This window comes from Solanum lycopersicum, chromosome 9, assembly GCF_036512215.1.
Source record: "Solanum lycopersicum chromosome 9, SLM_r2.1".
NCBI classification, from domain to species: Eukaryota; Viridiplantae; Streptophyta; class Magnoliopsida; order Solanales; family Solanaceae; genus Solanum; species Solanum lycopersicum.
In genome coordinates, this window is record NC_090808.1 from 48,579,047 (window position 1) to 48,593,208 (window position 14,162).

At 35.2% G+C, this 14,162-nt stretch overlaps 1 protein-coding gene across 1 annotated transcript; it reads right to left on the reverse strand.

The window, feature by feature from the left end:
- Nucleotides 1–792: 792 nt before the first annotated feature.
- LOC138338548 (uncharacterized) lies at nt 793–3,948 on the reverse strand. The gene is made up of 5 exons (XM_069289522.1): nt 3,271–3,948; nt 2,681–2,870; nt 2,128–2,546; nt 1,220–1,504; nt 793–1,143 (listed from the first exon to the last, which is right to left on the reverse strand). Exons 1-5 carry the CDS (start codon nt 3,946–3,948, stop codon nt 793–795), a joined length of 1,923 nt encoding a protein of 640 aa, XP_069145623.1.
- Nucleotides 3,949–14,162: the final 10,214 nt, after the last annotated feature.

The window sequence follows — 14,162 nt, forward strand, 5'->3', positions numbered from 1 at the left end:
TTTCAAGTTGTTCTCTCTTAATCTTGAATTTTTTGGCCAATTCAGCACTTGATCGGTATTGAATATCAACATCCTGATTCTTTAATGGACATTGAGCTTTATTTGGATTCAAAGCCTTTTTCTTTAGCATTGTTGATTGATTCATTGTTTTTGCTTTGTTTAAATCTCTTCAATTTGTTTACGAATAGTAAGTAAGCCTATAAAATAATAAGATTGTTTAAGTGAAAGAAGTAGCAGGACGGATTCAAATTTGAAGAACTACATGAACAAACAGAAAAAACTGATAACATATGAAACAAGAGGCCTTTGGCTGCATCCACATTTAAAAACTGGAGAACTTCTTATTACTTAAATTAATAAAGGGTAAAGAGTTGTACCTCTCTCGGAGCGACAAACTCAGGACAACGACCAAACCAGAAGCAACTTTAAACTACAGAGTTGAATGCCTCTAATGCCAACTGCCTGATAATAAAATGAAACCAGAAAGTATATAATTAACAAACAACCAAATCAAGCAAAAATAAGCTAGAAGTATAGGTTCCTCAATAAAATAATAATCATATAAGAAGGTAACATTTTACATTCCACATATTAGATATATTAATGTATTTTACAAAAAAAACTATTATATTACAAAAACAGTGAGTGAGCACTATATAATCATCACAACAATAATGAAACTCATGGTGTGTCTTATTCAGACTCTTGTTTAGATTCGAGTTCATCATTAGACTCATCTTCATACTCATTTTCAGACTCATCTTCAAACGCATCTGAAAACTCATCTACGTACTAATTTTCAGACTCATCTTCGAACTCATCTTCAAACTCCTCTTCATACTCGACTTCAAGTTGTTGATTGACAAATTCCTCCACAGGCACATCAATGACTGTTTCTGGTAAATCAGTCCTTGTTAAGAGTACTTCACCATTATCTTTTGGTATAGATGGACCCTTCGAATGTTCAGATGGCTCATTTTCATAACTTTGTGGGAGTTTAGATTGAACTTCATCACCCATGTTAAACAAGTTTCTTGGAACAGTCTTCATAACATAATGTTTATCTTGATCATATGGATCTTGCACATAGAAGCATTGGTGTACTTGAGATGCAAGCACAAAGGGCTCTTCCTTAGAGAATCTCTTGTTAATGTAGACATAAGTAAGGCCATAAACATATTTTTCAACCTCATAACAATACAACTTAAATAAAAAAAACCTTAAAATGGTTGTAATAGTTTAATTCAACAATATCAACTATTCTACCATAATAAGTCAAATTTGCAGCAAATAGATTTTTATCCTTTGAGCTTGCGAAGCTTGTAGTTGAGGCAATTAGTGTAACACTACTATTTTGTGTTTTACGCCTTGCATCACGCTGCCTAACATGGAATATATATCCATTTATGATATACCCAGAATATCTTTTTGCAACAGAATTTGGTCCTCTAGACAATTGTTTTATCAAATCAGGCACATCCTCTTGCAATGCACGAGTTTCAAACTATTGAGAAAAGTTTTGACAATGATTCTTGGCTTTGCTCCATTTATATTTTCGTTACTGATTATTAACCTCTTGCTCATGCTCTCTACAAAACTTTTACTATATTTGTTAAAATAATAAATTAAATAAGATAAAAATTAATTATACAGAAGGAATGGTATATTCAAATTAAGGTACCTAATATATTCTTGAACATCGTCACAATTTCCCAATAAGTATGCATGTGCCTGAATAAGTGACTTGTCATCTAAAATGATTGGATCAGTTTTCTTTGCTCCTAAAGGAACTCCTTTGTTTGAAAAAAAACTCACGGGTTCTGCGTCACTTGGGTCACATTCATCATTGTTTCGTGCTCTCCTATTAAATCTGGTATGCACACCCCGATGCAGATATTTTGAGAATAAATTCATGCAATCTATTCCCACTCGTGTCTTTGCTATGCAACCTTCTGGAAAACGCCTATTGTGAATGTATGATTTGAATGGACCCATTTCTCTTTCAGTGGAATACATCTATCGGTTTTGCACTAGGCCGCCTAATCTAACTTCATTCACCAAATGAATAGGCAAATGAATCATGATATCAAAAAATGAAGGATGAAAAATTCGCTGCAACTGATTTACTGTTTCTATGATCTCTACTTCTAAGCAATCAAGTTCCTCTAATATGATTACTTTTTGGAACAAACGATGGAAGAAGGAACTTAGACGAATCAAAGGAATAGCCACATGATCAGGAAGAATGCTTATAATTGGTATTGGAAGCAAGTAATGTAACATGAAATGAGCATCATGGGTTTTATAATTAGGCATCTTTATTTCATCCAAGTGCACAAACATAGATATATTGGAGGCACTACCATCAGGTAGCTTGGCTGTCTTTAAAACTCCACAAAAGATGGATTTCTCTCCATTTGTCATAGAGAAGCACGCCTTTGTAAACTTTGTTCTCTTACTATCTTCTGTATCTTGTGGATGAAAGTTCTTCCTGATTCCCATATCTTTCAAATCATATTGTGCTTTTGCATGGTGCTTTGTTTTTCCTGAAATATCCAAAAGAGTTCCAAGTATGCTATCAACTATGTTCTACTCTATGTGCATTACGTTAAGGTTGTGACGTAACAAGTTGTGCTGCCAGTAAGGTAATTCAAAAAAATTGACCTTTTTTTCCATGGGCCATCATTTGATCTCTTTTTCTTCTTCCCAAACACATTTTCAAAATCACGTAAGCTAATAAGTACATCAATTCCCTTTAAAGGAGCTGGAGGAGGCCTAAATTCAGTTTTTCCATTAAATGATCTTTTTTTTATCTCCATGGATGATCCATCGGTAGAAAAACACGATGATCCATATAGCACATTTTCTGACTATGTTTAAGATATCGAAAATTAGTTCCATAGTTACAACAAGGGAAAGCAAACTTTCCTTTTGTAATCCAACCAGAAAACATAGCATATGCAGGAAAATCACTGATTGTCCACATAAGAGCTGCCCGCATTTGAAAAGTTTCATTTCTGGAAGCATCATATGTTTCAACCCCAGAATCCCATAATAATTTTATCTCGTCTATTAATGGTTGTAAGTAAATATCAATGTCATTTCTAGGTGATCGCGGTCCAGGTAAAGTAATGAAAGTATGGAATATTCATATTTCATGCACATCAAAGGCAGCAGATTATAAATCATCAACATAACTGGCCATGTTCTATGTGATATACTCATGGTTCGAAATGGATTGTATCCATCACTTAACAATCGAAGTCTCACATTGCGACAGTCTTGTGCGAAATCTGGATGCAACCTATCAAAGTCTTTCCATGTTAGACCATCAGCGGGATGCCTTAACTTTCCATCTTTAGAACATTTCTCTTCATGCCACCTCAAATAATCTGCCGTCTTTGAGCACATAAATAGCCTTTTGGGTCTAGGAATTAAAGGAAAGTGTCTTAAAGCCTTTGCAGAAACTCGATGTTGTTTTTTTGAAGACTCAGGCTCACTATCAACTTTACGAGCTTGAATATATCGTGAAGCTCCATAAGTATGAAAAAATTCGTCATCCTTATAATCATTCCTGAACAACATGCAATCACTTGGACATGCATCAATTTTATCATAATACAGATCAAGATTCTTAACCATAGACTTGGTTTTATTGTAAGACTGAGGAATATTCAACTCGGGCATCGCCTCTTTTAATAACTCTAGAAGAGAAGTGAATGACTCATCGCTCCATCCATGTAAACAGTTCAACAAATATAAGTGAAGTGTGAATGATAATTTAGAGAAACCTATACAACCAGAATATAATTCTTGGTTTGCCTCTTCAAGTAAGCTATAGAATTTCTTGGCATCTTTATTTGGACCATCATAAACTCCTCCAGCATTTGCAACCTCTCTAAATTGATCATTCAACAACCCATCAATATCATCACACGAGTAATCCATATCATCATCAACATTCAACTTGATATCCCATTCCCCATGATTGATCTAGTATAGCCTTTAACGAATTCATGGCATATTATATGATCATACAGTACATTCCTTCGGTTCCAAAGAATATTACAACATTTCGCACATGGACACTGAATTTTCTCTCCATGAGGATCTCTATAAGAGTAAGCAAAATCTAGAAATGATTCAATGCCATCAATATACTCTTTGCTATACCTTGATAAATTCATCTAATGCTAGGATGGGATATGTGAACTCCTAGAAGAATATATCAATATTTAGTCATTCGGCAATATTCATTAACCCGTTAAAGAATATGTTTTAAAAGTCACGAATAATCTATCAGAATCATGTGTTATGAGATGATAAAAGTTTCTTACCAATTCATCAGGTTTACGCTATGTCAAATAAAACCTTTAATCCTCCACAAATGTTTTTCAATGTTGATGTTACTATAGATGAAAAAATAAGTACAGTTAATAGGATATACATAAATTTGTCTATAGATAAATGTGGAGATTTTGAGCGAAGAAATGCAGAAGAGACCACCTACAGAGCTTGCGATGGTCCGTCGTGCTTGTGACGGTCCGTAGGTGGCAGCATAGGTGCAGTTGCTGAAGGAAGATGGGGAAGTCAGACTAAGTGTGGGGTTACGGAGCTTCTGAAGGTCTGTCGTGCTAGTGAGGGCCTGCAGGTGGCAGCGTAGTGCAACTGCTTAAGGAAGATGGGAATGTCTTACTCAGACTAAGTGGGGGGTTTCGGAGACCACGACGGTCCGTCGAGTGTGTGACGGTCCATCCTGCAGGTTCATCATGAAGTTCAGAGAAGTAATCCCAGTACCCATATCCCAAGAGTATTAAGTGTTTTGGAACGAAGACCCTCGACGGACCTTCATGCTTGTGACGGTCTGTAGGTGGCAGAGTAGTGCAGCTGCTGAAGGAAGATGGGTAAGTCTAAGTGTGGGGTTACGGAGTCCACGATGGTCCGTCGAGTCTATGACGGTCCGTCCTGCAAGTTCGTCATGATGTTTAGAGAAGTAATCATAGTACCCACCCTTTCAGTGAGTGCAATCAACTGGAATTGTTGAAAAGTGAATCAAGATCATAGATCCCCTGTTACCACCCCAAGGCAACCTAAGAGAGAACGAGTGGCTCTAGCAAAGTCAACCCAGGTGAGAACTCTTACGAATTTTGTATAATAGGAATCCAAGGAAATCTCGTATATGCAGAAACACAAAGCATAGGCAACACGACAAATATTAAAGCGTAAATCACAGCAATTTGGAAAGCAAAAAGTTATTGCAAGAGGTGTGGGAGCACAAATGCCATTTTAGAGACTGACTCTCTATGTCTCAAGAACATGATTCATTGAGAGTGGAGGTTAACTTGGAGTTTAATTGATAAGATAGAGGAGATGCATATGATTATGGGAACAATTCAAATCCAGATAGTACATATATTTAGAGAAGTTAATCAATTAGATAATTGCATCACAATCATATCTATTAACCAAGAAAACACGCAGCAGTATCACATATTTCAAGATCTACATAGTAGTGCAAGAATGATCTTAAACATGGCAGTCAACAGTACCAACAATCAGAAAAAGAACAAAGAAAATCTTAACCATCTGCAAAAATAAACATGAAAAGCAAAGGAAGAACGACAAAGTCACCTATTTACAAAATCATTTGTGGCCAAGCAGGGGAAAAGTATTTGTTTACAAACCAAGAACCCCCACCTGAAGATAGATTGATATTTGATATCTGACAAAAGAAAAGAGCAGCAAGAAGCCGAAAACAAAAAAAAGAGAAAAATTACATTCATAAGTTGATTCTGCTAATGCTGTGAAAATAAGTCGATGTTCAGTAACAAAAGGATGTTAGCATCTGAGATTTTAAGAAAACAATACAAACGATTCCAACTAACATTCATTTTATTGACGAATTGATATGCAAAACAAGCAAACAATACAAATGATTCAAAATATAAAACAAGGACTACAACTAAGGAAACTTGTACAAAATAAATCAAAACTAAAGGAAATTTAATCACCTAAATGAGTTATCATTACTTGGGAAATACCAACAAAAAGGAACTGACTTCTCACTTGACTCGAGGTATCAAAATTAGTGATTCACAAAATTACGAGGGAAAATAAATGAAGATGAAAATTCAAAAATAGCATGCTCAACCACTGTCTGAACAATGATAAAAATCTCACAAAACTAAACGTGAACTATAAACTGAAATTATCTTAATATTGGCATTAGCGACAGATATACTGAAAACCACGAAATAAAAGATAGAGAATGTCATCTTTAAGTTGATTAAACACGAACTTAAAGAGAAGAACATTTGAAGTAAATAGGCAGCAAACTCATGCTAGTAAGAGGGTCGCTTTTGTGCTTATGGCCAAAACTACTTAATTAGCTAGGCTAAATGAAAAAATCCATGCAAATGTAGTCATCAAATACTATGAAATGATTCTAACAACTTCCTACTACGAGGTTATCCCAAAACATTTCGTAATACTCAAGTTACTATGTATACTTGAAAATGCACTAGAGAAACAACAAAATGACTTCTTCACTCTTCAAGACATACAGTCGAAAACAAAAAAGTTGTTCCAACAAACACAGACAAGACAAAATTATTGTGATTAACAAATGAACAAACAAAGTTTACGACGAGCACGGTAAAAAGATTAGAGACCATATATTAAAACAAACATTATAGCAAGAAATATCTTAAACATGGACAAGCAACAGTACCAGCAATAAGAATAAGAACAAGGAAAATCTTAAGCATCTGCAAAAATTAACATGAACAGCAAAGGAAAATCTAAACGTTTACGAGGTACACTCAAAAAATCAACTGAGTTTTGGAAAAATCAAATAAGTTTCGGAAAACAAAATCGTTCTTACTCTTAAAGAAATAGTTCTTACTCTTCAGGGAATCGTTCAACTCTTCAGCGCAGTTCATCGAATCTTTAGCTTGTATTAGAAAAGAGAACTACTTCTTCAGCTATCTTCACCTCTCTTCACTTCGAACCTTTAGTTCTTCAGCTTGTATCGGAACCTTTAGTTCTTCAGCCAATTCTTCTGCTGAAAAGAGAAACGTGAAAAGGAAAGCTTAAAGAGGAAAGTGAAGTCAAATTGTTTTGTTAATGTTTCATTTTTTGGCTGAAAGAGGAAAGCTGAAAATGTTAATGGATATTATTATTATATTGTATAAAAATGGGAGGGAGTGTTAAAAATATTGGATGGAATATAAAATTTTAGTGAAAAATTTTAACGCAACACTTATAAAGTGTTGTTTTTTTAATTATAAAAATAGGACATTTTAGAAGTGTGGTCATATATGTAAATAGGTGTTGCCAATTATATCATACTTTAACAACACTTATAAAGTGTATCTTAAATTATTAAAGAGTACACTTTTGAAGTGTTGCTAAAATTATTGTAGCTAAAAGTGAAAATTTTTGGCTACGCTTTAAAAGTGTTCCCAAAACTACTTTAGGCAACACTTTACAAGTGTAGTCAAGAATAAGTGTGGTCTTAGAACCACTATACAATGAATTCAAACCTTCAACTCACAATGAACTCATCTCATTAGAAGTTCCCCTGACCAAATTTATCCCAAGACTCCCTAAGGTAAGACATGAGAGAACCACCCATAAAATTCCTTCGATGCACACCTAAGTGATCCTCAAGACTGCTTGTTATTTTCTTATTTTGCTTGGGGTAACAAACTCACACTTCAGACATTTCAGAAACATACTTGCATTTAAAGACTTTACATTAGTTCCCTTCTCAACTGGACTAGAAAGTTACACAAAGTGCAATTTGAGAATAGCATCCCATACTATTAATCCCACAATGTTCTCCTTGAGGATTTCGTTAGATAAGGTACACCACATTAATCATTCATAGACTATATTATACAAGACTTAACTTTAAGATGCTTTGCTAACATTAGTCTTTAAATCACATATCTTAATTTTAAGTTAATAAGAACACATTATACTATACCTATAAACACACACCAACACTCCGCTTTCAAGTGCCTACTTGTGCAATCGATAAATAGTGTCCCATACCACCACCAACCCTAAGTAGTACACTTTTCAGGAGACTTAGTTCATTACATTCTTTTGGGGAATTAGCTTTAATTGACATAGACCATGAGATATAGACATGAAATCCCGATATTAAACCCTATATAATGAGGGGTCCCCAGTTGATTAGAGTAGGGTCATTCTCTTAGCCTTTACATATATTCTCAAATAGGTACACCTATGTGGGTGCATAGTTAAGCGATAAGGAGATTATTTCTTAATAAATAATTCTCCTTTAATGAGGAGTACTTATCTCAAGAGGTACATTGGCTACAAAATTTTTACTCACGACGTGCAATCATCCCTTCTTCAAATCCTCTCAGTGTTAAGCATAACTTCCCCAGGAGCCTAAACATTCATTACTAAAGGTTATGGGATAATTATTAGACACCACATCTGAACTCACGAAGGGCATCCATCCTCCAACTTACATTAGAAAGCTCTTGGGATATAGTGAGGTTGCTACTAAACACTTCATGTAAACTCACAAAGTGTGTTCTCCCAAAAACTCCCCCATTTTTATTCATTAACTTCATTCATTACATTAAGTGTGTGTATGTGAGCACTCTTTCATAAAGTAACCATTTTCATTGCATTGATCTCTACCCAAACTTATACTTTTATTCATCACATTTCACATACTAGCATGCTTATCATGAACAAATTATTCAGTTAGAAATAATATCATTAAGATGCACAACACAATCTTCTATGACATATCATGCATAAACATCATAATCATCATTTCACTTAACATTATATGCCTTAAAGACAACCTTCACAATACACTATTTATAAAATATTGTCATGAACATCAATTAAACACCACCACCAAAGGTGGATCATACCACTCGAGAGCATTTCACTATATGAACTAAATAATATAACCAACATACCATATCCAAAGATTCCACCACTTATTAACAATTTATCCAATAATACATCATAAAATAGACATTAGGTCATTATCTAAATAACAATATCATCATAAATAAACCATATCTTAAAAACTACATAATCAGGTTCATTTAACCCATTTCTTAAGCCAAAAGTTTATAAAAAGCATAAACGTGTTTTCGTTGGAGTCTTAGCATAATTATTACCAACTAACACTACAAACAACATATTTGAATACTTAAAAACATTTTCATGCAAGAGCAATACTTTGAGTCAAAGATAGAAGAAGTTAGATGTCACGATCGGAATGTAGACCCAGACGTGACCAGCTCGTTGAACTCTCAGAGGTCGCAGAAAAGCCTACATACATCATTGTTACTTCATCTAGGTCAATTTTGGTAGAAAATTTTAACTTTTTGTTACTTAATATTCATGTAAGCCATTCTACTTAAATTCATAAATGTTCATAATGAACCATCTAATATTAAGATTATCAAATGAAAGAAATAGTTCACAATTGCATTAAACGTATTTTTGCCATAACGACACCAATATAAAGTCTGAAATGAAAGTTGAAATGAAATACTAGTGGAGCATTCTCCACTAGCTAAAGCATACATCTAAGCGATAAAACAACAGTAGACATACTCGAAACTAGGAAGACCTACCAAATTCGGATGAAAGCTCCACGTTTGGATAACTGCAACGGTGTATTGTAAACTTTAACGTCCACATGTGCTTGCACATAAAAGTAGATTTTGTATGGGGTAAGTACTCACTTGTACTAAGTATGGGTATATGCAAACACACAGCAAGGACATGCATGAGTAAGAATAGCTCTTTCCTAACAACATGATTTATGGAAAAGTGAACTTAGTGGACTTGCCAGATTTGGATTAGGAAAGTCAGTGGACTTGCCAGATTTGGATTAGGAAATTCATACCATGAGAGTAACATGCATCATCATACATATAATATTTCACATAACACATACAATATTACATATAAGACATAATATAGTGCATATAACAGTTAACATATTTAATACAATTTGATCATATTCCTTGAGACCTTGGAATCATGGACTTGCCATAAAGACTTCCAAAAATGAGGGCTCAATATAAGGGACCTCAAGTAGGGGGCCTTTATAGCAAACACAAATTCTGCTTCATTCATTCATAAGCTAGTGTAAACACATGCTATGCCTAGGATGTAGTTTAAGACTTTCATCGGGTTCGCGGAGCAATGGACAAGAATGACCTACTATAATTACTTGAGACTAGCTCACCTCATCATTATCCTATCCTACCACCTTTGGTATTATTCCTTTCACTATGTGCATCATTTGAGGCTAACCTCATTCATTCATTTGGAAATTTAACTATAACCGACATAGATCATGTGAGCATCATGAAATCCAGTGTCTGCCCCACACTGAAAAGAGGTTGAATCAACGGCCAAACTGACTAAAAACATGCTAGAGCATATAACGAATTTAAGCTTGCTAGATCCCTATATTAGTAGTATACGTTCAAAGACTAGGAGATGTAAGGTGACCCATACCCGGGATGCCTGACAGTCTCATCTCATGAGAGTTACGCAAACTTCCGCCCTTCCTGAAAGAAGGTATCACTACTCATAGTTAGCCTATTGGTGCTTAGTATAAAATTCTATTTCATTCAACTACTACGTCATGGAAGCTGGCTTCTAGTATACAGACATCATAGCTCAATGTATGATTTCTCATCTCATCATTAATATTAAGTATACATTAATCTCAATACATTCATTAGATTATTCATAGAGACTGGCCTCTTCATTAACTCTACACTCTAATACGTGAGTACGATTTGGTACATATACTTTGGCTCATTTGAGATTGCTCTCATCTTTCACATTAACCTCTTATCATGTTGTCACCACATTCATTAGCTTTAGCACATTTGCTCTTCATTATTTCATACCCGTTTTTACGTGAATGTTCATTTCATTATATGCCAATGCATTTGGCCGTTAGTAATTTCCACACTGTACCTTAAACCTTCAAATAGTTCATCAATTCGTTACATACAACTTAGGTTCACTTACTTTAAAACGTATGCTAGACTTATGGGTCTATACATACATGCCATGAGGCTTCATTTATAATTTGTTTAACTGATTCATATCTTCCTATGATTTTGTGATACAAGACTTATGATTGTTGTATGTATGCCAAGATCATTGATTTCGATCTATGTAAGCAGCATTATTTGAACACTTATTCACGTATGACTTATGTATCAATATTGAAATTGGGCAAGGGAACCCGAAATCGAGCCCCAACGCCTTCTTTTAGTTTTCCATTGATTTCTCTCTTCTTCTTTGTTTTTATTAATTCGGAATGAGAGAATCTGGGAACGAACCCCTACAACGTCATTTCTTTTTATTTCCTTTTTCCTTAAACAATTTTTGTTTTGACCAAGAGTGTGTGGGATTGAACCCCCACAACCCCACTTTTATTTTCTCTTTAATTCCTTTTATTCTGCCTAGACGTCGTGGGTTCGATTCCCACACGCCCCAACCTTTATTTTTTGTTTAATTTTTCCTTAAATATGACTGAGACGTGGTGGGTTCAAACCCTACTCCTCTCATTTCATTAATTTTGTTTTAGTTTTAGGTGAATCGGCAAAGGGTACTCGGGTTCGAATCCCGTGTTCCTCACTCTTTTTTATTTTAATTAAATATAGTTTTCTGAAAGTGAGGTCTTAGGTTCAATCCGTACTAACCTCACATGTTTTAAATATAATTTTCAAACTATCCTAAACTTCAAACATTAGCCTAAATTAAGGTAACACAATGCTGTAAATGTAGTCATGATTTCCATCTCCTTTTCATCAATATTTACACGTTAGTTCTTAGGATAATTCATGGATCATTTAGTACATCTTTAGTTTCATTTTTCATGGATTCATTTAGAGAATATTTTTCAGTCAATTCATTCACATTACACTTCATATGAGCATCACGATATACACACGTTCTTGCACATAAAATACAAGGATTTAAACATGCCATTTCATGCTCTTATCCATGACCATGCGCCCACATAATCGTATCACACATTTCGGAAAAACATCTTTCATTAACCACATAATTCTGAACATACATACATACACATAATCATCACGAAAACACGTTACATCCCTAAATTCTACCAACAAACATATCCAAACTACGAATCAATTGGAGATAGTGATAGGGACATGCAACGGGGAACAATCCTACTTATTAGATTAATATTGACTGAATCATAAGGGTCTTTTGAGAAAGGTACCATGAGTAAGAAAACCCATACCTTATTTGACGTTTGTTTAACACACGACCTGCTGTCCAGCCCCCTCTCCAAGTCACGTTCAAGTCTCGAAACTCCAACACCACCCCACGGAAAACTCCTCTCTTTGCCTAACATTTTTACTTAGCGTTTGTATATATTTTTATTATATTTTTTTCGTGTGATATCTTCAAGTGTAAAGAACTTTGGTTGTGTTTTCTGTCCTTGTAATTTTGATAGGCAGAGAAAACGTGAGAAGAGTGGAGAAACGTGAGAGAGTAGTTAAGGATTAGGAGTTTTAGTTTGGGAATTAGTCAAACTAGGACTCCTTATTAATTTAATAAAATATATTATTTAATTATCTTATTGAAATCACCATAAATCCCTTAAAAATCAGATTATAAACCTCCATTTAAATATATTTATTGGATCCTTCCGTTGAGGTTTGAACCTGGGTGGAGTGACCACCGCGAAATGGGTCATTTAGGGTTGACCCGACACGAACCACCTACTTAAATAAATTAATTAATAAATAAATTATTTCCTTATGGTAATTATTATATTACCCTTGGCCTGGAAACAACCATTTTACCCCTAGACCCTCCAAACCTAAGATTTTCCCTTTTTATGTCCGGTAAAGACTCATACGAATAAATCTTTATATTAGAGTTCCCTACATGGCTGGACCAATCCTTTTCTAGCAAGGGTTCAGAGGTCTGGTTCTACGCTTATCAATTAGTCTGAATCCGGTCTAATCGTAGGCATTCTACACACATTAAGCACAATGCCAGTCATATCATAATATAAACACTATGCACACAACAACAAAGAATGGTGAGATAAGGAAACATAGACTTAAGAGTAGGAAGTCTAACCTCAAGAGCTGAAAAGATGAGGGTAGCGGGATCTCATATCGGTGTCGGCCTCCCATATAGCAACCTCAACAAGATGGTTCCTCCACAACAACTTCACTGTGGCAATCTTCTTGTTTGTCAGCCGCTTGTTCTGTCTGTCTAAAATCTCAACAAGTACCTCCTCATTGGACAAGTCTTCATAGACCCCCAAACCATCAACAGGTAGAATCGATGTTGGATCACCTAGGAACTTCTTTAACATAGAAACATAAAAGATTGGTTGAACAAAAGCTAGCTCCGTAGGCAATGCCAACTCATAGACCACCTCACAAACACTCTATAGGATCTCACATGGCCCAACATACCTCAGAATCAACTTCCCCTATCTGCCAAACCTCATCACTTCCTTCACAGGTGATATCTTCAAATAGACCTTGTCACGAACATTAAACTTTAAGGGCCATTTACAATTATCTTTATATGACTTTTGTCGACTGTAAGCAGTAGCCAACTAGTCCCTAATCACAGTGACCTTCTCTAAGGCCACATAAATGATCTCTGGACCCAAAATGGATGACTCTCTAACCTGGAACCATCAAACTGGAAGCCTACACCTCCTACCATATAATGCCTCGGACGGTGCCATCCCAATGCTAGATTATAGCTATTATTATACAAGAACTCTATCAAAGGCATATGGTCGTCCCAACTACCTATGAAGTCAATCACACAAGCTCTCAACATGTCCTCCAATGTCTGAATGAGCCGCTCTTCCTGCCAATCAGTTTGAGGATAAATGGCAGTACTAAGCTTTACCTGCATGCCTAAGTTCTTCTTGAAGGATCTCAAGAAATGTGAAGTGAACTGAGCATATCTATCTGAAATGATTGATAAAGAAATCCCATGCAATCTGACAATCTCATCAATGTAGAGTCTCGCATAACCCTCGGCTCTGTAAGTAGACTTCAAAGGGATATTGTGGGCACACTTAGTCATCATGTTCACAATAACCCATATGTTAT